Genomic DNA, 23967 nt, shown 5'->3' with positions numbered 1-23967 from the left:
ATAGGCTCATAAGTTAAATGTACACAGATCCTCCCACCATAAGTTAACAGATATGCTTTGCAATGATGAGGACAATCTGACATGGCTTAAACATCTCCATCTAACCATGTAAGTAGGATGTTCTTTAACCTTATCAACTATGAAGCCGACTCATATATACAGCCTTAAATCTGCCAACTACACAAAGCAGTATTTTGCTTAATACAGACTCCAAAACAAATACTCATTTATTTACAGCATTTAAAATGTGTCCAGTTACAACAGAAACCTGTTGTTAATGTCCAATGTTGACTTAAGTAAACTACAGCAGAAAAAGTAACAAAGCCTGTTTTCTAAGACGTTTGGTATAAAAACTGCAAAAATCTAAATTAAAAAGTCCTTTCTTGATCATCAATAATCCCATCAGGAGGGGAGTCCTGCAGCGAGGATGCTGCCCAGCAGGGTACGATCCTTCAGAGCGTTCTCCACATCCCCCTCCTCAATCTTCAGAAACACCTGCAGGAAAACACCTGTCAAACATCTGCACTGACCGTTGTTTACACCAAAGAAGCATTCTGCAGGTGAACATACTATCTGTTGCATTTCCAGAAATACAGTGCAGATGAAATGAGATGCTGCATGTGACAAGATATTTCTTTAATGTAATAAAAATATGCCTTTTTAAAAATAACTTAAAATATCAAGTGTTATGCCTTCAAATTTAAACAGCACAACACAATAAATAAAAAAAACCTGTTAGTGGTACCTTGGTGTGCCGAGCCTCTTTGGCTTTCTTCAGGGCGAAGATTCCTCGACTCTCCAACAGACTGCAGAGTGATAAACACTCGCTCTGACCCACAGCAGACACCTGCCTACGAGCACAAAGTCGGCTGTACACCTCATGGAGCTGCAACACACACACACACACACACACGGTTACTCATAAACACACACAAAGTTCAAAATGTCATACTAACGTACTACTCATACTAAGTGTGACGTCAAAAGGAGTATGTAATGCGTCCCTTGATGCATTGCGAGCAGAACGTAAAATCGTCCTGAGATCGACTGCAAGCAAAAAATCCAACATCCTCTTTTTTTTTTTTAATTAAAAAAAAAAAACATCTCTTTCTTCTCGTATTTTATTAGTTTTTTACACTTGTGTAAACAGGGCTTTTGTTTTGAAGTTAACGGGACGTTTTAGCAGTAGCACAATGGCGGGTCTCCGAAAATCTCTGAAATATCAGCATGAAATGTGTTTCTGGAAGTTTTATGGATCAAATGACCACATGTTGATATTCTACTTTGTCACTTTCTTACTTAAAATGTTTTCAGATCTTTTAAAGGTGGAGAATCAGATCATATTTAAATGGATGATGATTGATTTATATAGGGCTTTATCCCCACACTGAATTAGTCTAAAAGTGCTTTACAATATCAGCTCATTCACCTGTTCGCACCAATGGGAATGAGCTGCCATGCAAGGCAATATTGACCACTGGGAGAAACTTAGGGTTCAGTGTCATACCCAGGGACACTTCGACACTTGAACATGTATAGACTGGGATGAAACCGCTACGATCATACACAACTAATGCTGCCACAAAGAAATGATCACAGGGTTTGTGAAATAATTGTGTAACGTCTTTTTGTTCCTCACTGACAAAGATTACAACATCTTTCTCCTGCCACAGGATTTAATTGGTTTTATTTTATTTATTTTTAGCAAAAGTGCTTCATGTGATGTTAGAAATATTATGGTTGGTTTGTGTAGTTGCTTTTCCAAACCAATACACGTACACTCACTTATTCCATTTCTCCAACTCTTACACCTGGTAACACGTATTATTTACCTTGAAAGGCTTCCAGAGCATTTCTCTATTACTGAGCTTTTTTAAAATCTCATTCCCATTTGATTATACATCAGAGTCTCACCTTTCCCAAGACCACTTCTTTGTTCTTTCCACTTTTAATGATCAGCAGCAGACAGCAGACCAGCAGCTTCTGCTGCAGAGGGAAACTTTCTCCCTCTGAGCCGCTGCTGGAAGACGCCATGCGGTCCCCGTACACCTCAGACAGCACTCGAGCCACCTGAGGGAGGCTGACCCTCGACTCTGCAAAGACACAGGACAGGAAACATGTCAGAACATGGTTAGCTTACAAATGAATAGGTCCACAACATATCTCACCTTTAGCTTCCTTTTGTGATTCAGTTCCCTTCTTTCTCTCATCAGACTCTACAATCTCTACAGCCCTCCTGAGAAACCAAGAAATCAACTCTTTAATGGATCACAGCAGCACAAAAGAACAATATGCTGAAATATGTTCAAATTAGTGAAAATACCTGCAGATGTCCAGAGCTTTCCTGGCATCTCCTGACACTGCAGACACCTTCCTGGAACAGAACTGAACCGCAGAGACATCCAGGAGGCTTTCAGCTGATGCCTAAGAGAAGCCAACACCACTACAATGAGCGACTCAAATAAAAACCATCCATCAAATCAAAAAGAACATTCAAACGCCACCTGTGCCAGTCTGTCCTGTATGATGGCCGTCAGCTCCTGACGGTTGTAAGGACGAAAGTTCAGCAGCAGGGGGCGACAGTGTGGACGGGCCTGCAGTCTGGGCAGGATGCGGTCTGTCAGGTCAAGAGCATTAGCAATACCTGCAGCAAAGCACACGTACAGAGGAGTCAGGACATGGTTCTGTAGCACATGGTTTAGTCCTGAATCTCAGCAGCAACACAGCACAGAGAGCTTTAGGATGGACTTATGTGGAAGGGAGGAAACCAGTGCTATTAATACGAGACGATGTCTCATTTAATTTGAACTCCATAAATAACGTTTCTACATGGTGGAAGAAAACTGCTTCCTTACCAATCAGGCAGAGGCGGGAGTTGGGCAGGTATGGCCATTCAAAGATAGTGTAGAGCACATCCTGAGCTTTGCTGTCCAGCTGATCCATCTCATCCAGAACCAGCAGCCTGACAGAAAACACTCAGTCAGCACATGAATTACTCTCTTCACGTCAGATTGGAAACTAATTCCAACAGGCTGTGATAATTAAAGTAAACCATAGTTACTCACACAGCGGGCCCCGGGGCCGTCAGGAGCCTCTGCAGTCCACTCTGACCACCCTTAGCACCCAGCTTGTGGCTCAGCAGAGGAAAGATGGCATGTGAGCTACGCAAGCTCATGCAGTTGACCACCACTATCTCTACTGAGGTCAGCTCAGCCTGATGCAAAACAAACCACAATAAGATTTCAACTGAGTCTGTGATACTTCTAGAATTATTTTAAGATTCACACACAAAAACCCACTATGAGATTATTTTCTTACTGGACGGTGAGAAAAAGGTAGAAAAAGTAAGGAGTAGTTTTTTTATTTAACAATTATAACATCTGATCTATGGCACTGATCCCAGCTCTGTGGCTTTCCTATTACACAATCTACCTAACTTATGTTTGCAATCGTAGAAATAAATGAGTCTAAAGTAGTTTCTATTATAAATGAATTAAAATAGTCAAAAGCTAAAGATGTAGATGGTCTGGATACCAACTTCCCTAATGTGCACAAAGATTCCATAATATGCTCATTAACACAATTAGAAACTCTGTCGTTCCCACGGCATGGAAAATTAACAATTACTCCCAAAACAAAATGGATTTCTAAATATTTGGTAAATCATCTGAATACAGGAGGAACTCCTCTTTGTTCTATGATGTTTGGTTTTTGTTCAAATTACTCAACAGCAACGGCAATAAATATTTTTGTTAAAAAGTTAAATATTTGGATTCTTGTTGGTGCAGTTTTTCTTGATTTGAAGAGGGCACTTGATATAGTTGACCACCAACTTTTATTGTCAAGGCTACTACAAGAAAATTATTCAAAGCAAGCTATTCTGTGGATGAAATCATTCTTGTCAAATCGAACAAATAGTGCTCGTTAATATGCTCTGACTTTTCGAAATAAAAAAGAAAACAGTAAATTAAGAGGTCCAGTAGGTAAAGATGTCCCGATCTCATATTTATATTGCTCTGCAGTGTCAGATTCACACTATACATCCGACGCCCGCGAACCTCCAGATCACGTTCATAACGCGTCTTTCGTCTGGACCACATCTGCACGTCTATATGACGTCCAAAATAGGCATCTGAACGTCATGACCACGACATCATCTGGACCTTGATATGACGTTCAACGTTTGAAGCAATTTCACTTCTGAAATTCAAACAGCCTTGCAATTTCACACTCAGTCACAGACACATGCATGTGTGTGTTTTTGTTTATGTTTATTAAAAATTATTATTCAGTATTATCCACAGTCACTAAGTACAGTATATATCCAGGTATATTTCATTAACATTTATTATGCTCTGCGATCTTTTTAAGAAATAATTAATGTCGAGCTCCCATTAAGCAAGTCAACATTGAAACAAAGTTGAGAAGACGTCATTTTCGGTCGTCGTCGGGTCAGGATAATTTAACGAACGCACACACAACAAGGACGTCAAAATTGCATATAAACATTACAATACCCCCCAAATTAATGGTATTGTTTGCTCTCACAGTGCAACACAGTTATTAAAATGTATTTTAATGCTGTATTTTGTCATAGAGTTTCAGACAATTAAGTTTTCAGACATCCAGACGATGTCCGAAAAAGACGTTTCACTCTGCACCCGCCAGAGACGTCTTCTCAACTTCAGGCCATCACGTCATTTCAATGTTGTTTCAAGGTCGGTCTGCTCAGTGGGTTATATCGACTTGTGTTTAAGATCGCTGATATAAGCAATACATCATTCGTTTTTAATGGATTTATTCAATTTAAGGTTTAAATGTATGTTCATTGGTTAATAATAAATGGTTCAGTTTTTCTCATACCTACTGATACTTATTATTGTTCTCTGTGTAATATCACTTGATCAATCCATTTATAACATTCAACACTACAAAATAAGTAATTATAAGTATCAATATCAGCCAGTATTTAAAGATGCAACATCAGTATCATAATGGGAGTGAGAAGGTTGTAGTGGGACAGCCCTTCCCAGTGGGTATCATTGATACCCCACGAATGATTAACCAGGATTAAAGTGTTGGTCCCATCATCACCCACCTTCATCTCCTGGAGCATACAGTTGAGACAGGCTGTCTTTCCTGTTCCCGGGGCCCCAGAGATGTAGAGACTGCCTGGAACACGCTGCAGAAGCTTCTCCTGCAGGAAGGAGCGGATGGACGAGCGCTCTGCCTCTCTGGACAGCAGACGCTCTGGGATGGCAGTATGCAGCGCCTGCTTCACACTCTGGAACCTGGACTCTGGAGCAGAAACCGACAAATGGAGTGTGAGAAAAGGTACTGAAATTGTAAGACATTTCACTGGTAGATTTGAGGGCAAATTTTGATTTAGTTTTAGTCATAGACTTCTGACAATCTGGCTTTATGTTTAACGTTGTAAAAAAAATGTCTGTTCAGAGCATCTTACTTTCTCCAAACAAACGAGTGACTGGCAGTTTCCTCTGTAAGATGGGACTGCTTAGGGGCGTTTCCTGTCGCCTCGGGGACGATCTGATTGGGGAGGAGAGTTTTTGTTGCGGTGAGGACGGGATCAGCCGTCGACGAGCCTGGATTGGAGAGTTCTCGTCACAGCCAACTTTACGTGGCGAGGACAGAGTCATTTTGCTCTGCTTTGGTGGAGAACCCAGCAATGCTTTATCCAGGTTGCATCCATTTTCATCACCTAGAGAAAGAAAAAAACAAACCAGTCAGCATTTGTAGATCACACAGTCCATTTCCAAACAACCAAAAGGAGAACATTTTAGGACACAGCAAAGCCAGAATAACTAATAATACTGAAAATGATTAGTATGTATGCATAAAATATGAAACACAATTACAAATATGTCTTCAGATATTTCACTGTAGAATTTCATAACTCAGTTACAGTGTCCCAGGTACAATATTTTTAGATAATCTGATTTACTGATATGATATATAAAACAATCTTTAAAAGATATCAGTAATTAATCATTTTCACATACAAAACAGTTATTTTTTATCTGCACAAATTTACAGAGAAGCCTCAATAGTAACATGTTAATATATTAGCACACAATTTCCCTAATGTTAGCTCGTGTATGTAGCCTGTGCTATTAAATCTATCAGTAAACAGTGCTCGTTTAGCCTTTAAACTGACCAAGCGCTAACTAAACTATTTCATAAGCATAGGTGAAATAAAGTACTAACGTTACTGTAATTGAGTTGCTTTTATAGGTAATTGTGCTTTTCTGAGTATATTTCTAAATCAGTAATTTTACTTGTACTTAAGTACATTTTAAAACAACTAGTTTGTTACATTTCTACACCCAACAGTTACTGAGTAAATGATTTAGTTTTTGTTTAAAATCGATCACCGGACATTGTGAAACTATAAAAAATGAAATGACCAGACAACAATGAAATTCATCACATCATAGGCGACCAATCAGATTAAACGTAAAGCACGACGCCAAATTAACATTAAAACTGAGAAAATAACCTCCTTTCAGAGTTCATAAATTTAACTATACTAAGAAGCTGAGATGTTTTGTAATTTAAATTAAATGGTGTTATTTTAGTTTAAAAAATTGTATATTTTGAAAAACCTTTTATTTTAAACAGATGTGGAAAATAAATTAAGTTCCATTGTTCAAGATTTGGTCTCTTCCTTTTTAAGTTTATACATGAGATGTGTACTGTGTGGAAGGGAACCGTGGCAAGGTTCATTACCAAAAATAAACGGAGTAGAAGTAACTTTTAGTACTATTTAATTGAGCTACTTTTTACTTGGACTTGAGTATTTTATATATGACTTAATTGTACTCGAGTACAATTTCAAGTCTTTAAAGAAACAGGGTTGTCTGGAGCAATGCCAGACGTATGGTCCCTAGCTACAGAACATCTAAGGAGACCTCTTTATTACAAAAACATTCCCCATTCGGTTGCTCACCTGTGCGTTTCCGGGGGCTGAGAGGAATTCGGGTGTGAAGACCAGGTGACAGAGCTGCAGGGCATGTGGGTGAGAGAGGTGGGGATTGAGGGGTCGGCCAATCATTCACGTGTCTCGGTAACAGAGCAATTCCTGTATCTGTGGGGCATTTTGCAGTGAGGGGTGTGATCCGGGGCAGGACGGGTGAGGAAGGCTTGGCTGGTGACGATGCTGGACTTTGGAGGGTCACAGTTGTCTTGGATCGAGAAGAGGCTCTGCAGGATTTACGCCGAGGAAACGTCAGCGTGGGCTGAGTTTGGTGCTGAGAGCGTGTGCTCGGCATTTTGGGATGGGATTGATCTGAAACCACAAATTATACAATTACATCTGACATAAAGCACACTTTAGGTCAGCGGTAGGGAATCAAAGCGCGGCCACAATAATGTGTTTGTTTGATCGGAGGGCCACATGATCAACATTCATGTCAGCGTTTAGTATAATGAGCGATCTGAGCATTAATACAGGAAAAACAAAGAGTTTGTATAGTAATTATGTTTGTTTTTCTGTCATTTTGTGAATGTCTGTTTGTCTTGCTCATTTGTATAGCATTTTGTGTCCTTATGTGTATTTTTCCTGTAAAATATATGTTTTTTGAGTCATATTGTATATTTATGTTGCCATTTTTTGTTTTTTTGTTGTCGTTTTGCAGGTTTGTTAGTACTGTTGTTTTGCGGGGTCATTTTTTCGTGTTTTTGGTGTCTTTTTGTGTACTTTTGTTAATTTCTGTAATTTTGTATATTTTTCTGAGTAATTTTGTGTATTACGGTTGTCATTTTGTTCATTTTTGTGTTTTTCTCTTGTCTTTTTCTGTATTTTCCTACAATGTTTTAGTTCGTTGTGTTTTTTCATGTATTCTTGCTCTTGTTTTGTGTACTTTTGTCATTTTGTACATTTACTTTGTGTTTTAATTAAATACAATTAGCTCAAACTAGGAATTTAGGTGGCCTGCATTGATTTTGTGATGAGGGAATAAAAAAACAACTTTAAAAAGAAATCCTAACTGGTCAATTGTTCAAATCATTTAAACTGAATCTAAATTATCCAGATTTGGAAATCCCATTTTATGCAATGCAGGATCAGGCAATCGGATTTAGTTTGGATCTGTAAAGATTAAATATAGGTCAGCTATTCTTTATTTTGAGACAAATCACAATAATAATAATCACGCGCACGCGCACACGCGCGCGCACACACACACACACACACACACACACACACACACACACACACACACACACACACACACACACACACACACACACACACACACACACACTATCTGGGATCCTAATCATCAGTCGCCCTTCATTCTCAAAGAAGCAACAAATGCAGAGTCACTGTTTGATGGCGCCAAACTACCACAGTGTGTTGGGTTAAAAGCGGTTTGATCGAGATGGCTTTAACTCAAACCCACCGAGTTGATAACTTAATATTAACATTATAGCAATACTATCTTGCGTGATGTATTCTTTCATTCAATAAAAACAAATGCATTTCACAGACACAGTAGCAATGGTTAAGAAGCACGGACGGCTCTGATACCGTCATTTACAGTAAAGTTGTAGCTCATCTTTTACAACCGAGATCAGGAGTGGATTAACTCACCTTTAACAGAGATAAAATAAACACCAATAAGCAGGGAACGGGCAGTAAAAGTCTGCTTTCTCGCTGCTTTGCTCCGTCTGTGTTTCTGCCGCTCTCAGTTTAGCGCCAAATCTCCATGCGATCAGCTGAGCCACAGTTGCTGCGCTCTGATTGGTCGCACTAACCCCTCCTACGCGCCTCATTGGCTCAACATGCAACAGAGCGGATGTGACGTAGTCCAGTACGCGGGACTTTCAGATGAGTTGTTTCCCCGGGAAAGTTGATCATTCTTTTGTTACTTCATCAGAGACTTATTGTTAACCAGAACAATACATATGTTTGTATATCGATATGTGAACACATTTTAATGCATTGATTTAGTACACTTTTTAAAAAAAAATCAATTATTACATTTTTAACGGAGTGTTTTATGGCATCAAATAAAGATTTTAGTGACACTTTTAAGGAGAATCCATCCTTCTACTGTAAGGTTTGGGGTAAGACGGGTTCTGCTCTCTCCTCTCCTCTTATTCATAGACTATATCATGACCAAAACAACCATATCTTTAAACACACACACACACACGCACGCGCACGCACACGCACACGCACACGCACACACACACACACCCAGTGGAGTCAAACAGAACATATTGAACACCTTGACTTTGTTGATGACATTGCACTTCTCTCCCATAACCAGAAACAGATGCCTACAAGGCATGGCCTAGTTCTTCTCTTTAAATGAAGTTTTCACCAACTTCATCCTCACTCTGATTTCTCTCGAGGCGCTGTTCTTGTTTTAAAATAAACCAAAACATTTAGGGTAAGAAAAAGCCCAAGATTTATTGCTAAAGTTTTCAGTTGGACTTTTTAATTGAATAATGGATTTCTTCGCCGTGCTCGTCCTGTTGGTGGTTTTGGCAGGTGAGTGACTACTGACTACACTGTCACAGCTTCATAACTTTACCTTAACTTAGTATTTAACAATGTTTTGCGAGTTACAGTCATCGGAACATGTGTGTGTCTGTGTGTGTGTGTGCGTGTGCGTGTGCGTGTGCGTGTGCGTGTGTGCGTGTGTGTGTGTGTGTGTGTGTGTGTGTGTGTGTGTGTGTGAGTGTGTGTGTGTGTGTGTGTGTGTGTGTGTGTGTGTGTGTGTGTGTGTGTGCTTGTGAAAATGAAGGGAGGGCGAGCAACAGCCGATTTTCCCGTAGAACAGGTCCGTAGCGGGGACACTGGGGCATGTAGATGAAAGCAGAACAGGTGTAGAAGGACGGGAACATCCAGCTGCTTCATCGGGGAGGACAGTGATCAGTCCGTCCTCCTCTTTTTCCAGCCTGTGTGTGATGATCGCTGTGCCCGAACCGGCGCAGCTCCAGCTGAAGCCGAAGGCTTTCCGGACCAACCGGACAGACCGTGGTGAGGGACGGGGCGGAGCCTACGGCCTCGGCGTTCTGATCTGCGGGAAGTTTGAAAAAGTTGTTAATGTACTTCGTAAATTGGCTGGCAGTGACTGGGGAGCAGATAGGTCAACTCTGATTATGATTTATAGAGCAATGATAAGATCTGCATTGGACTATGGTTGTTTTGTATTTGGGGCTGCGGCAAAAACTGTTACAAAAGCTGGACAGAGTTCAAGCAAAAGCCTTAAGAGTGTGCAGTGGAGCTTTTAGAACCACGCACACACCTGCACTGTTGGGGCTGGGGCTCCAGTACTGGACCAGATTAGCAGGACTGCAGCATAAATCTGCGGCCAACTGTCTCTTGGAGGATTGTTGGGAGTTTGCAAAAAGGGAGAGAAAAGCGCATTTTCTGAGACATATTTGTCAGCTGGCTGGTAACGTGGGTTTGGAGAATGGGAGTGTTGCTGAGTTAATGTGGGCCCCTGCCCCATTCTGGCTTTTGTTAGAGCCGGAGGTTCAATTGGACATGTTGGGGCTGGATAAGAGTTTTGTTTGTGGCCAAGTAAATGAATTTGTGGCTCTAAATAAAGAAACGGCTTGTCACATTTTTACAGATGGGTCTAAGGATCCGAGATCAGGAAAAGCCGGTCTTGGAGTCTACATTATGAATTATGAAACTGGGAAAAGTATGCGTGTATTTGATTATGTATCTGTGTTCACGACTGCGTTGTTAGCCATTAGGTGGGCTTTAGATTGGATTGAACGAAATAAACCTGAGATGTCGTATATATATTCGGATTCCATGGCTGCCTTACAGGCAATTTCTGACCATCCCTCCGGGGCTAGGATAGACTCTGTGGTAGAGATTTTGTGTTGCCTTCACCGGATAGAGTTGATGGGGTCTAGTATTGTTTTTTCCTGGATCCCATCTCATTCAGGTATTGTGGGGAATGAAGCTGCTGATAGGCTGGCAAAGAAGGCTCTTCTCGAGACGGAAATTGAATATGTGGTCCGATTGGGTGTTTGGGTGTGTCAGTGTTTTCAAAGCTACTGTGTATCAGCAATGGCAAAGGGAGTGGGAGAATGAGTCTAGAGGGAGGCATTATTTTAAGTGTCAACCTTGTGTGCAGGGCACTAGACTCATGTGGGCAACTTGCCGATCAAATCAAGTTAAGATAACCAGATCAAGACTGGGGCATTGTGGACTAGCTGCATATTTAAATCGAATAGGCAAACATCCGGATGGATTATGTCAGTGTGGTCAACTTGAGACTATTTCCCATGTTCTATTGGCCTGTGGATGTTATTCTGTTGAAAGGGGAATGTTATTTAAAGAACTTTCAACTCTTGGGCTGACAGTGTTTTCAATAAAGTCAATATTTGCATCAAGAACAGAGTCGATTTTAATAGATAAGGCAGTCGTGAGGTATCTTCAATCTTCCAACCTCTATTTCCACCTTTTCCACAAATAATACAATTAAAAAACTCATTGTTTGATTTTAAAAAAAGAAGAATATATGTAGCCTATGTGGGTAGATAAAACTGTGTGAAGTAAACGCTGTGTATCTGCAAATTTTTACAGTGTATCTCACTATGGGGAAAAAAGTAAACAATAGTATTAAAAATGAAAATACAAAATATAAAATTAAAATGTACTATTTTAGCAGGGTAGGACAACCTCCTCTAAAATATTTTAGTTTACTCACAGATACATCCCTATGTGAGGATATCTATGGTGGTTAGAGTTGATCAAAATTGCAATGACTGACTACTGTGCTTCCTAAATGCTACTATTAGTATATCTGTACTCTTATCTGCAATTTCCTTTTTATTTGTGTTTAGAGAAAATATACAGTACATGCTGAACAGCTTCAGATCTATGTTTGGTGTATCAGAGGTCTTCAAAAGATATAAATAACTGACCCGTATTTCATTGAATCTTCTTTTTTAGAGAAGTATGTCTTTATTGTGGCATATGAAGGATGGACTGGTACCATTCGATTCAACACAAACTCTTCAAACAACTTAACTAATTACACAATAGAAGTTACAAAAGATAATAAAAGAGTCTTTGCCCGTCGAGATGGACCGGAATTGCTGCAAATGGATGAGTATAAAGGAAGAGTATCTATTGACGATGCAGAGCTGGAGCGAGGTGTGGTGATAGTTTACTTTAACAATATCTCGCATGCTGACCATGGGAAGTACAGGCTCTACATCCATAAGCTGAATATTCGTTTATTCTCCATCATGGAAGGTAAGCATTTTGAAATCAGAGTGTGTCTGTTAAATTATCATATAAACCTCCATATTTGAACATAAATCATTAAAGATTTGATACTGAAGAAACAAATCTGACTAAAAAATGTTTCCACCATTTTCCTCTTTTTTATTCTTTTGAAAAAGTTCAACCAAATTCAACCGGAGAAGATTCGACCACAATGACATCAGAGAACGAGAAAGGTTAGGACACACACACACACACACACACACGCACACACACACACACACACACACACACACACACACACACACACACACACACACACAGTGCAGAGAATTGTAGTCTTTCTAGTCCCTCATTTTATCTCACCTCTTCACTTTCTGCTCACTCCATTGACCAGAGGATCACAATCAGTGAGTTTAAAAACTGAACTGTACAGAGTGTGTCAGCTGGGAAAGGTTGTAGTGCCCACAACCTGGGGATGGATGGACAGGTCATCATTTTATTTACTATTTCCTTTGTCTCTTTGCTTTAGTTGCAGAAGGAACAAAATGGGAGTATCTCTCTGTTCTTGTACTTGTTCTTCCCATTGCTCTGTTAGTCCTGGCCTGGTTGAAGAGGAAAAATATCCGTAAGTATAAAATAATCTGTTCTACTGTTTGTGTGAAACCTGAATCAATGAGTGATCAGCCCAGAAGGAAGGTTCATTATGTCAACAACTATGACAGAGAAATAGAAAATCCACGAGTCAGTTTATACAGACAGTATTTATGAATGTGTTTAACATCTGCTATAATGTTGTTATGGCTGTTTGTTAAAATGAATAATAAAGAAATAAAACACTAAAGACACATGGAAAAATATTTTTCATTCAGCACAGATATATTTCTTTTACTGATTTATAAAATCCATATATTAACCCTTTACCTGTGGACTGGCACCCTGTCCAGGGTGTACTCCTGCCTAGCACCTGATAACAGATGAAATAGGCACCAGTTCACCTCTGCAACCCTGAAAAGGAACAAGTGGGTTGTAAATAATATTAAGCGTTTTGTCAGTGTGGATAAAGACCATGTAGTCTTTTAAAATGATGAGTTATGCCAATGTTCTACAATAGAAACGATTGTAACTGAATAAATGAATCATGATTATACAATTAACCAACTTACTCTTACTTACTTAATGAATGTAAATTTATATTTTTGTTTAAACTAAACAATTCTAAAAGATTGTCCAGGATATAAATAGACTGAACAGCATCACCCTTGGTGTCTACAATCTCACTAATATATTAACCTAAATGCAGAGGGAACATTTGAACATTGTTTTCATTTGTTAGTCACAGCTTTAAGTCATGCTACCATCTACTCACTAAATCTCTGTCTTCTTGTAGAAAAGTTTTGGAGGAACGTGAGGTGTAGAAGAACAGCAGGTGAAGAGCCAGAACATGTAGCATTCAACACAGGCCAGGAAGAAGTTCATGTGTCCCTCAATGGGAGAGAGCTTACTGCAGGAGTGTGTAGGACCTCCCCCACCACCACCAGACTCACCGGATCACCAGGAGAGGAGCCCCTCAGCGTAACCACAGTCGATGATTAACCCCAGCAAAGCTGCTGGCCCAGACAACATACCTGGGAGGGTGCTGAGGGTCTCTGCAGCTGTCCCCACCTGCCTGAAGACTGGCACCATTGAGATGACTTTGTTGTAATTTGCTCTATATAAATAAAGTTGAAATTAATTCCTGTCCCCAAAAGCTCCACATTGACACCCCTGAATCAATTCAATAGTCAGAGAGTGCTTTAAGAGACTTGTCATGACTCGGATCAAGGACACCATTAATATCACTGGATCCACATCAGTATGCGTACAGGAGAAACCAATCCACAGAGGATGCCATTTCTTCTGTGGTCCACCCCACACTCACACACCTGCAGGGGCCTCATTTAAAAAACTGTGCGTATGTAACCAGGTTGAAAATATATATTTGTTTTATGTTTGAAATATCACCAAATCCTGATTAATATTGTTTTTATATGGTTTTAAGAGGTTTTCTTTTATTGCCATTTCTTAATTTACTCATCAGTTTTGAACAATTATCTTGGATTTAGAATGATGTAGACTTTGTTTTATTCATGCACAAATGTTAGTCTTTAGGTTAAGAACATGTAGTTAATGTGTCAGTCAAATGTAAACTTTGTAAAATGACTTTTTGTAAGTTTTAAGGTGCACATTTCTACGCATTAGCTTACAAGTTCTTTTGTTTGTGCATCTGCTAACAGGAGCTTGAGGCCTGTGTGCTGTCACTGTGTGGAAGAGACTATGTTACAAAGCCTTATGTGTTTTTCTGTTCATTTGTACAGGTATATGTATTAAGCTCATTATAATGTCTGGTATGCTGTCCTTGTGTTCACATTGGTTGCATTTAGCTTGCAAAAGAGATTTATATTATGCAATTAGTGATTTTATAATTTATTTAATTCATTTTCACATTTTTATTTCAATATATTTCTGTTTGTGATATTGAAGATTGTATTAGTTATATCTAATGTATGTCAGTCTGTGCAACACTGAGTTGAGAGGAGGAGCTTGAGGCCTGTGTGCTGTCACTGTGTGGAAGAGACTGTATGTTACAAAGCTTTATGTGTTTTTCTGTTTATTTGTACAGACTACATCACTCTGCCTGTATTAAAATAGCAACCAGCAGCTAATCGTTGTCCTTGATTTCATCACAACGCAGAATATATAAGGGTTAACGGATGTGCATCGAACTTGAATGAAAACCCCATTACACATAGGTACTGTAAGATCACTTAAGCAGAAGAGTGTTGCGTTGCGTTGCCTCAGAGGGCCAAACTGACTGAGGTGACATAAAAGCAGAGGAGAGAATGTGTATCTATCTTCATAGAACGAGCGTCTGAGCAACAGGTGGTGGAAAGAGTGCACCAGTACTCAGCCTCACAGACCAAAAGCTGGATGATCATCCAATAACAAAAATGTACATGCAGTAAAGCACCTTTGGAAATTAATTCACAATAGTTTAATTTCAAGTAAAACCATATTGTTCATCAGTCCCAGGGGCCAGGGTGTTAACTGGGTCAGTGATGCTGTGACTGGGATGAGTAAGGCCGGGGGCTCCACAGCACCTCATCTGCCCTCCAGCAGCAGCCCGTCCTCACGGGTGCAATCTCTGAAGATCTGCTCCCTCTGGACTCTCCCTTGCACCATGTCCTCCAGTGGTGCCAGATAAGCCACTGTGCGTCTTTACGCATTGAGTGCGTAACTTTTTACAACAACTACAGGCGTTGCAGCCAATTGATCAGCAGTTTGGCACAATGATCCCGTCTTTTTATTTACAATTATTAAAATCAGAAGCCTAATGGTAATGTGTATACTATGTGTCTCACAGCAAGGCAAGGAGCTAGTTCAGCCTGTGTTAGGCCTTGATTGAAAATGTGCGATGAAGTGATCAATATTCCTCTGACATCACACCTGTGACATCAAGTAAGCAATGTGTGGGTGACCAAATGGAGGGTTAGTCACAGTCTGTTCAGCCTAAACATTCATGAATGCTCTTAAATGTAGGATATTTCCTCCACTAGTTCAGCCCAGTTACACATAAAAACATCAGTGAAAATCAGTTAATTTTTGTGGAAAGAAAGAAATGTTTGAACATACTTTTTATGTAAACATATCCTAAAACAAAAGTTGCTCTTTAGACCAGGCCTTTCCGCTGATCCGAGCTCCCAATGGGAGATTCAGCATCAAAGCGAGAGACGTCCCTTGCTTCAACACTCCTTCTCACAAGCTTTTAATTTGATTGTTATGCATTTTCTGTATTTACCTTTATTGTTGTTAGTTTCTTTTTTGGATTTGTGTGTAATTGTTCGAACAACTGTAAAGTGTGTTTGAGTCTTTAAAAAGCGCTTATAAATAAATTGTATTATTATTATTAGGACGAGTATGAAAAGACTTATTACAGTATGAGTTCTCCCTTTGAAAAGGTACATTTATGAGGTACACCATTCACTAACCAGGTCCATTATTATTTTTATTAAGCTATTATTTAACAAAACAACACAATTTACAAATTTTAAGGAAGTGCACAAGATGAACACTAAACAGGCTGATAAATAAGACAGAACTGATTAGTTGATTCTTGTAACCTGGGTCACTGTTGAAAAGTCAGTTAAAACCTGAATTTTTAGCTGGTGTGCAGCATTAGCTTTAGCAGCTAACTCTGTCTTTCTGCCTTGAGATCGATATCACGATTCAACCAACACATTTTCAAGGAATCAACGTTCCAACGAGTAAAATAATTAAAATCTCTCTCAGACTCGCTGCCCGCATCATCATCCATGGTGAGTTTACACCTCTTGACCTTTGACCTCATGCACGACAACTGAACGAGAGCGAGGTTTCAAAGAGTCTTAAAAAGCTTATATTTTAGTCCATTAGGTAATCCCTTCACTTAAAGCAGTTCTCAAACTAGGGTCTGAGGACCCTCAGGGGTATATATATATATATACCAGAGTGCTGAATTTGGTTATAATCCCTACTAGTGTATGGGGTGCCAAGTGTAAAAATTTAGTATAAAAGTTGAAGCTAACACATTTTCATTATTTATCTCACTTTTCTCATATTTAGCACATTTTCCTACATTTAACACAACATTTAACCACATATATAGAGGTAAAAAAAAAAGCATTAAATCTAAAAATTTAAATCTGAATGGTATATGTTATATCTAAATGTTAAATCTATATCAAAATTTTAAATTTAAATCTAAATGTTATATGTTATATCTAAATGTTAAATGTGAGTCTAAATGTTAAATGTGTGTCTAAATTTTAAATGTGAGTCTAAATTTTAAATCTTCTTTATAAATGTTAAATCTAAATCTAAATGTTTAAATATAAATAATATATGTTAAATCTATATGTTTAAATCTAAATCCAAACGTTATATATCATATCTACAGTAAATGCTTAATCTTATAGCTTAATCTTATATCTAAATAGTAAATCTAAATGTTAAATCTAAATCTAAATGTTATATATCATATCTAAATGCTTAATCTTATATCTAAATTTTAAATCTAAATGTTTAAATCTAAATCTAAATAATATATGTTAAATCTAAATGTTTAAATCTAAATCTAAATGTTTAAATCTAAATCTAAATGTTTAAATCTAAATCTAAATGTTTAAATCTAAATCTAAATGTTATATATCATATCTAAATGCTTAATCTTATATCTAAATGTTAAATGTTAAATCTAAATGTTGAACTTAAATGTTTTGCAGATATGCTAATTGCCCCCGCCCTTTGTAACTGTAACCCTCTTTTCTTGTTCACCCTTCCAGTCCTTCTGGCATTGAGTAAAAACGGGCTACAATAGTCTTAACTCCAGAGTTCTCTTTATTTCCTCCACTCGGGTACACACCAACACGGCGATACAGCTCAGCATAAAAGTCACTCCCCCTACTTTACCTCGCGGCCCCCTTTTTCCTGAGTTACTCTTTAACCTGTCCCCCTGAAACTGGGGTAAGTAGGAACCATAGTCTACAGCACGCATCAAATAGTGAACTCGTAAATAGTGCACATATAAACATAATAATATAAAATAACAGTCACAGCCTTCCCCTGCTACAAGTAGAAATGTCCTCATTACAAACAAATATAAAAAAACCATACAATGGAAACCCATACCTGCTGAGGGCATAAAATATAATGAACAAACATTTGAATGAAGCAGCTTAAACACATGCTTAGTAATACCCTCATTTGAAAATGCAAAACAAGAAGTAAATGCAAATACAATACAACAAAAGCAAATAACCCAAACAAGTCACAACATCAGTACAACATGTCGGGGCCAACATGAAACGGCCAATTTTTTTTTCTTTAAACTCCCTTTTATGTTACATAATCTTGGTATTTTTGTGGAAGCCTCACGGGGCGCCCACAACGAGATGTGACCTGCGGAGGCTGCTCCGCAGGACCAACCATTGAGGAGGAGAAGGAAAGAGATTGGCTGAGGGGACGTGGAGGCATGGTAGCACAGTCCCGAGAAGCTGCACCAGAAGGGGTAGGAAGAGTCTCCCTCCCAGGCACATGAGGAGGGGTCGGAAGCCGAAAAGGCAAAGCCCCTGACAAAGCAGTGAGAGACGGGCCCGAAGTCAATGATGCCCCTGCATCAGCCACAACTGACGGTGCTTGGCCCACGTCAATGGTGGGTGGCAAAGTCCCTTTGTAAGCCTTCAGTCTATTATGATGAACAGTCCATGTCCGTGAACGAGCATTTCGTGGCCCTGTGATTTCATACGTAACGCCAGGGTGACCGTCCCTGCACAGCCGACGCACAACCACATATGGCCCCTTCCATCTAGGAGCAAGTTTGTTCATCCGTTGTGCACGATCATCCAGAAGAACAAGGTCCCCTGGCTGGTGGGGATGAAACACAACCTTCTTGTCATAATGAGTCTTTTGGTGTAGTTTGGATGCCATTGATGTTTGGGCTGCATCCCTGAAAGCACGTGATAAACGTGTTGAAAGGTCCTGTGCATACGCTGCAGGCGTACCTGGTGTGGGAGAGGTCACTAAGGGGCTGCAGTTCAACATTACATCCAGCGGCAGGTTTGGTTCTCTCCCATGTACGAGGAAGAAAGGTGAAAATCCAGTACTGGAATGAACACTTGAATTGTAAGCCATCTCGAACTGTGGCAGATACCGATCCCACTCACCACCATTTTATGCAATGTATTTGGCAAGTTGATTTTTCAATGTCCTGTTTAGTCTCTCAACCATACCATCTGACTGAGCATGATATGGGGATGTGCGTGTTTTATAAATTCCGAGCAAGCTGCAAAGATGTTTGATGAGGTCTGATTCAAACTGGCGACCTTGATCCGTGTGAATGGACTCCGGCAAGCCATGTTGTCGGATATAATCCTCAAAGAGTCGCACTGCTACGGTAGTTGCACGCTGATCCTTTAGAGGGTAGAGATTTACATAGCGGGTAAAATAGTCCATCACCACAAGAGCATATTTGTTGACATTTTGAGTTATTGGCAGCTCTGTGATGTCCGCAGCAACTTTCTGAAACGGCCTCTCTGCCTGGATTGACTGCAGAGGAGCACGTTCATGAGGAATCGGTGAACTCCGAGTCTGACATGACAAACACTCACTACAAAACCGTGTGATATCTTTCATCATGTAGGGCCAATAACAAATGCGTCAGGCTCTGCAAAGAGTCATTTGAGTGCGCTCAGCACTCAAATGACCACTGAAAGGATTTCCATGTAATGCAGACAAAGCTACAGTGATAAGACTTTTCGGTAAAACAACTTGAAAGATTGACGTTGTGTGCGAGTGTTGTTTTGCTTTTCTGCAGAGAAGGCCATGGCGAATAGTCAACTTAGGGTATTCATGCCAGAATTTTCTCAGTGTGGGAGAAGAATGTTTAAGGCGACCTATTGGTGGCCTCTGAGAACCGTCTTCCAACCATGCAATAACTGTGCTGAGACATTCATCCTGTTTTTGTTTTACACCCAGTTCATCCAACTGAACTGACAGTGTGTGGCTGAGCTCAGGAACACTGTCATCAACATTTTCATCACCCTGGCTGTCCGTAGGAGTGACGGAAGCAATGACGCATTGAACTGCTTGGTTGTGAGTGTCAACATTGGGACGCCGAGACATGGCATCTGCGTTAGCATATTGTTTACCTTCCCTGTGCAGCAGTTTGTAATCATAAACATCCAGCTCCAGAATCCAACGACTGCGCCGGCCTGTAGGATCATTATCTACTGGGGCCTTCCTCAAGTTGAGCAGGGGCTTATGATCTGTGATCACAGTAAACGGGAAACCTGAAAGAAAGTGTTTAAAATGTCTTACTGACCACACAACAGCCCAGAGCTCCCGGTCGAAGGTGGACCACTTCCTTTCAGGCGGTCTGAGTGTGTGGCTGGCATATGCAACAACACGCTCCTTGTTGTCTTGACGTTGAGCCAGCACAGAGCCAATGCTCTCCTGCGAAGCATCAGTGTACAACAGAAAGGGCTGTGTGAAGATGGGATAGGCCACAATCGGTGGGTGAGTCAAAGCATGTTTAAGTGACTGAAAAGCATCTTCACATTCAATTGTGCACTTGAACACTGCTCCCTTCTGTGTAAGTGCATGCAATAGCGCAGCGATGATTGAAAAGTTCCTGACAAACCGGCGGTAATATGAGCACAGTCCCACAAATGACCTCACCTCTGTTGTTGTTCTGGGTGTAGGCCATCCACGAACTTTTCCAAGATTCTTTTCATCAGGCTGGAGTCCATTGTTAGAAACGACATGTCCAAAAAAAGTCACCTGTCTCTGTGCAAGCTGACATTTGCTGGGTTTTAACTTGAGGCCAGCTGAGCGAAACCTGCTGAACACATCTTCCAGGCTCTTAATGCGATCTGAAAAAGAGCGGTTGAAAACCAAAACATCATCCAAATAAATCAAACACTCCTTCCAGTGTAGTCCATGAAGCACCAGCTCCATCAACCTTTGGAACGTTGGTGGGGCGTTAGTTAAACCCATAGGCATGACTTTAAACTGGTAAAGAGCACTGCCTGTGCTAAATGCAGTTTTCTCCCTGTCACATGGGTAAAGCTCAACCTGCCAATATCCACTGGATAAGTCCATTGTGCTGAACCAGCATGCACCAGATAAGCTGTCAAGGGCATCTGCAGGGTGAGGCAGGGGGTATGAGTCTTTGATGGTGGCCGCATTCAGTTTTCGATAATCAATACAGAACCGGTAGCTGCCATCTTTTTTTCTCACAAGGACAACAGGTGAGGACCAAGGGATGCAAAAGTCTTCGATTATATCTTGTGAGAGGAGCTGCTGAACCTGCCTGTCTATCTCTGCTCTTACACTGGGAGATGTTCTGTATGCTCTCTGTCTGATAGGTGGAGTATCTGAGGTATTTATACTGTGCCTGACTATGTCAGTTCGTCCGTAGTCTTGGTCATGAGCACTGAAAACATCAGAATATGCTAGCAGCAAAGCCTCTAGCTTTGTCCGCTGTTCACTGGAAAGTACAGAGTGGTCAATGTCAACATTAGGTAATAAATGTCGTGCGGGGGGGTCAGCTACCATGCCAACTGTGGCCGTGTCTGCTAGATGATAGTCATCATCTTTGTCTCCCCCTAGAGGACGGAAGTCTCCCAGCTTAGTGTCACTTGGAACTTGGATGTCAGCAGTAGTTGGGTTCAGCACTCTAACATAAATAAGTCCAGCCTGTACAGGAGCTAATGTACGTGCTGCCAAAAGACCGAGAAAAGCTGGTGGCCCTGGTTCTAAAATACCTGTGTAGTCAGTCTGGGGATCCGGAACACCAGTAGTAGGCTGTACTTTAGCTAAAACATTCATGTGTGACATAGCAGGAACTATAACAGGAGATAAGGTGACAGCATCACAGCATGAAGGGGCAATTCCAGCAGCACAAAGGAGAGGAACAGAAGCATTAGTACCAACCTTGAAAGTATTATCCCTCAAATTTAAAACTGTGCGGTGTGCAAGTAGAAAGTCCCAACCTATTATCACTGGTTCTGTAACATTCCTGACTACATACACAGTGTGGGTGGCAACCTCGCTACCTATCCTGATGGTAATAGGAAGTGTCCCTAAAATGTCCAAATAGTCACCAGTCACTGCCCTAGGAAAAAGTTCAGAGTGTTGCATAGTTTTTGTTTTCAGGGATGGAACAGACATCCTAAAGGCTTCGCTAATGAGTGATATGTCAGAGCCTGAGTCAATGTAAAGTTTGGCAGCCAATTTCTCAATAACACCCATTATGTAGCGTGTAGGTTTCTCGTGTGCGGATGACTGCACCTTTAGTTGAGCCTCATCATCGATAGCAGCAGACACTCGGCCCGTAGAATCTGCTACCAGTCGTTTCCCTGATAAGAGGGCTCACTTTTGAAACTCACATGATGGCTCCTCTCCCTGTGTGGGGGATTTTGTTCTCTGCCAGGATGGCTGTAGTATGTGTCAGGCCTGGGCTCAGTGGTGCCATCTGGGGGAGAGTAGGACCTGGGTCTGTAAGAGTCATTTTGATTAGTGAATTCTACATTGTAATGGTCAGGACAGCGGTGTCTGCTTGGACTGTAGCGCCGGAAGCCATCATGATTTATGGTGGAGTAGTGATCCTGTCGACGATGTGGCGAAGATGGAGGAGTCGGCGAGTTGTGTCTGCCACGATAACCAGAAGGGAATCTGCGCTTATGGTACCCGCTGCGTGGTCCGCCGGATCGCTGAAGAGAAGGGGTTGAGTAGTATACACCACGGTCAGGAGAAGCTGATGGAGAACGATATTTTCTGTCCCTGCCACGTTGCTCTTGCCATCCACCTGGAGAGTCATGCCTGCGACTGGAAAATTCAACATGAGATGAGTGGTGACTAGCTCGCTGAGCAACTTCAAGTCTCAGTGCTTGAACATCTTGGGAGAGTTGCCTGACAACCTCAATGAGTCCAGCAGAGGCACCTGTGGGTGATTTTCCATGTTTAGTAGAAACCATAGCTGACAGTGTCATATCTTGTGGGACTGGAACAGCAGCATATTGTGTAGCCTGGGAAGAAATGGTTGGAGGAAGGAGCTTCAAAGCTTCCTGTGCACATTCCCACTTACATTCGACAGCTAAGGCGTCTTCTAGAGTAGCAGCACCATGCTCGTGACATTTAGCCTGAAGAATGGGATCCAAACCAGCAACGAATCTCCTGAAGCGCTCCATCGTAATAGCTGGCTGGCCGTGGTCAGGGAAAGCTTCCAACACCAATCTCGTAATTTCTGCAGCAACAGACCTCCAATGGCTCTTTTGGTAAACGCTGTCTAGCATTCACAAAAGTCTGGAAGTGCAGCAAAAACTGTCTCCTCCCAAACACTTCATTTAGCTTAGCTGCACACTCTTCATAGTCCTGCTGCACATCAGGTGATAAGGACAGCCAGAATGCTAATGCATCCCCACTAAGGCGGGTAGGGAGTATTGTAGCTATACTGTATCTAGCTGCTGTCCATCTGCACACGCTTTAACTGCAAGCTCAAGCCTCTTCTTCCATAAAGAAAAACTTTCTTTGTCCTTACCATCACCATGGAAAAATGGTGGCAATTCCACTCTGTAGTGAATCACAGTCTTTGTCGTGTCACGTTGGGCTGAGGGCTGTGCATTCCCATTGTCAGCGAGCAACTCGTCATCCACCACGTCGTCCACTAATGGCTGCAGCGACATACTGAGACACTGTCCAACTGAAGCAACGTCGAGGAGGAAAAGAAACTCCGGTCTGCTCTTATTCTTAGCAACTGGCTGCAGTGCACACTGAGATTAAAGTCCAAAAACTTTTAATAACTCACACGGCGCCCACCCGTTTGCAGCCGCTGTCCAAGTATCCTCAGTGACGGAGCACGTTGGAAGCCATGGCAACCCGAGAGCATGGGGAAAAAAAAAGACACCGCTGCCACCAGTCTGTAGCCCTCTTTTCTTGTTCACCCCTCCAGTCCTTCTGGCGTTGAGTAAAAACGGGCTACAATAGTCTTAACTCCAGAGTTCTCTTTATTTCCTCCACTCGGGTACACACCAACACGGCGATACAGCTCAGCATAAAAGTCACTCCCCCTACTTTACCTCGCGGTCCCCTTTTTCCTGAGTTACTCTTTAACCTGTCCCCCTGAAACTGGGGTAAGTAGGAACCATAGTCTACAGCACGCATCAAATAGT

At 41.1% G+C, this 23967-nt stretch overlaps 2 protein-coding genes and 1 long non-coding RNA gene across 4 annotated transcripts; 1 reads left to right on the top strand and 2 right to left on the bottom strand.

Annotated features, from left to right (window-relative positions):
- Nucleotides 1-122: 122 nt before the first annotated feature.
- On the bottom strand, nucleotides 123-9674 carry cdc6 (cell division cycle 6 homolog (S. cerevisiae)). The gene is made up of 12 exons (XM_028456304.1): nucleotides 8612-9674; nucleotides 6968-7306; nucleotides 5465-5719; nucleotides 5099-5298; nucleotides 3066-3214; nucleotides 2856-2962; nucleotides 2505-2644; nucleotides 2324-2424; nucleotides 2169-2236; nucleotides 1915-2093; nucleotides 746-886; nucleotides 123-495 (listed from the first exon to the last, which is right to left on the bottom strand). Exons 2-12 carry the CDS (start codon nucleotides 7287-7289, stop codon nucleotides 403-405), a joined length of 1755 nt encoding a protein of 584 aa, XP_028312105.1. The 5' UTR covers nucleotides 7290-7306; nucleotides 8612-9674; the 3' UTR covers nucleotides 123-402.
- Nucleotides 9444-14529, top strand: LOC114469134 (uncharacterized). 2 transcript variants are annotated; one of them, XM_028456462.1, is made up of 6 exons: nucleotides 9444-9517; nucleotides 9774-10009; nucleotides 11945-12250; nucleotides 12400-12456; nucleotides 12753-12848; nucleotides 13611-14529. In XM_028456462.1, exons 2-6 carry the CDS (start codon nucleotides 9937-9939, stop codon nucleotides 13814-13816), a joined length of 738 nt encoding a protein of 245 aa, XP_028312263.1. In that variant the 5' UTR covers nucleotides 9444-9517; nucleotides 9774-9936; the 3' UTR covers nucleotides 13817-14529. The 2 variants fall into 2 exon arrangements, with proteins under 2 accessions (XP_028312263.1, XP_028312185.1); XM_028456384.1 differs by lacking the exons at nucleotides 11945-12250; nucleotides 12400-12456; nucleotides 12753-12848; nucleotides 13611-14529 and having other exon boundaries at nucleotides 9774-11912.
- On the bottom strand, nucleotides 12324-13678 carry LOC114469283 (uncharacterized). The gene is made up of 3 exons (XR_003674757.1): nucleotides 13590-13678; nucleotides 13145-13228; nucleotides 12324-12825 (listed from the first exon to the last, which is right to left on the bottom strand). It is a non-coding gene; the product is annotated as an uncharacterized LOC114469283 (long non-coding RNA).
- Nucleotides 14530-23967: the final 9438 nt, after the last annotated feature.

This window comes from Gouania willdenowi, chromosome 1 (genome assembly GCF_900634775.1).
Source record: "Gouania willdenowi chromosome 1, fGouWil2.1, whole genome shotgun sequence".
Lineage (NCBI taxonomy): Eukaryota > Metazoa > Chordata > Actinopteri > Blenniiformes > Gobiesocidae > Gouania > Gouania willdenowi.
This window is presented reverse-complemented; position numbering and strand designations above follow the sequence as displayed.

Coding starts and splice junctions, on each gene's coding strand:
- cdc6 (XM_028456304.1), bottom strand. CDS start 7,289: ATGCCGAGCACACGCTCTCAGCACCAAACTCAGCCCACGCTGACGTTT. Junction 5,299..5,464: donor CACTCGTTTGTTTGGAGAAA/GTAAGATGCTCT, acceptor TTTCTGCTCCAG/AGTCCAGGTTCCAGAGTGTG. Junction 887..1,914: donor AAGAAGTGGTCTTGGGAAAG/GTGAGACTCTGA, acceptor TGTGTGTTGCAG/CTCCATGAGGTGTACAGCCG.
- LOC114469134 (XM_028456384.1), top strand. CDS start 10,169: ATGGTTGTTTTGTATTTGGGGCTGCGGCAAAAACTGTTACAAAAGCTG.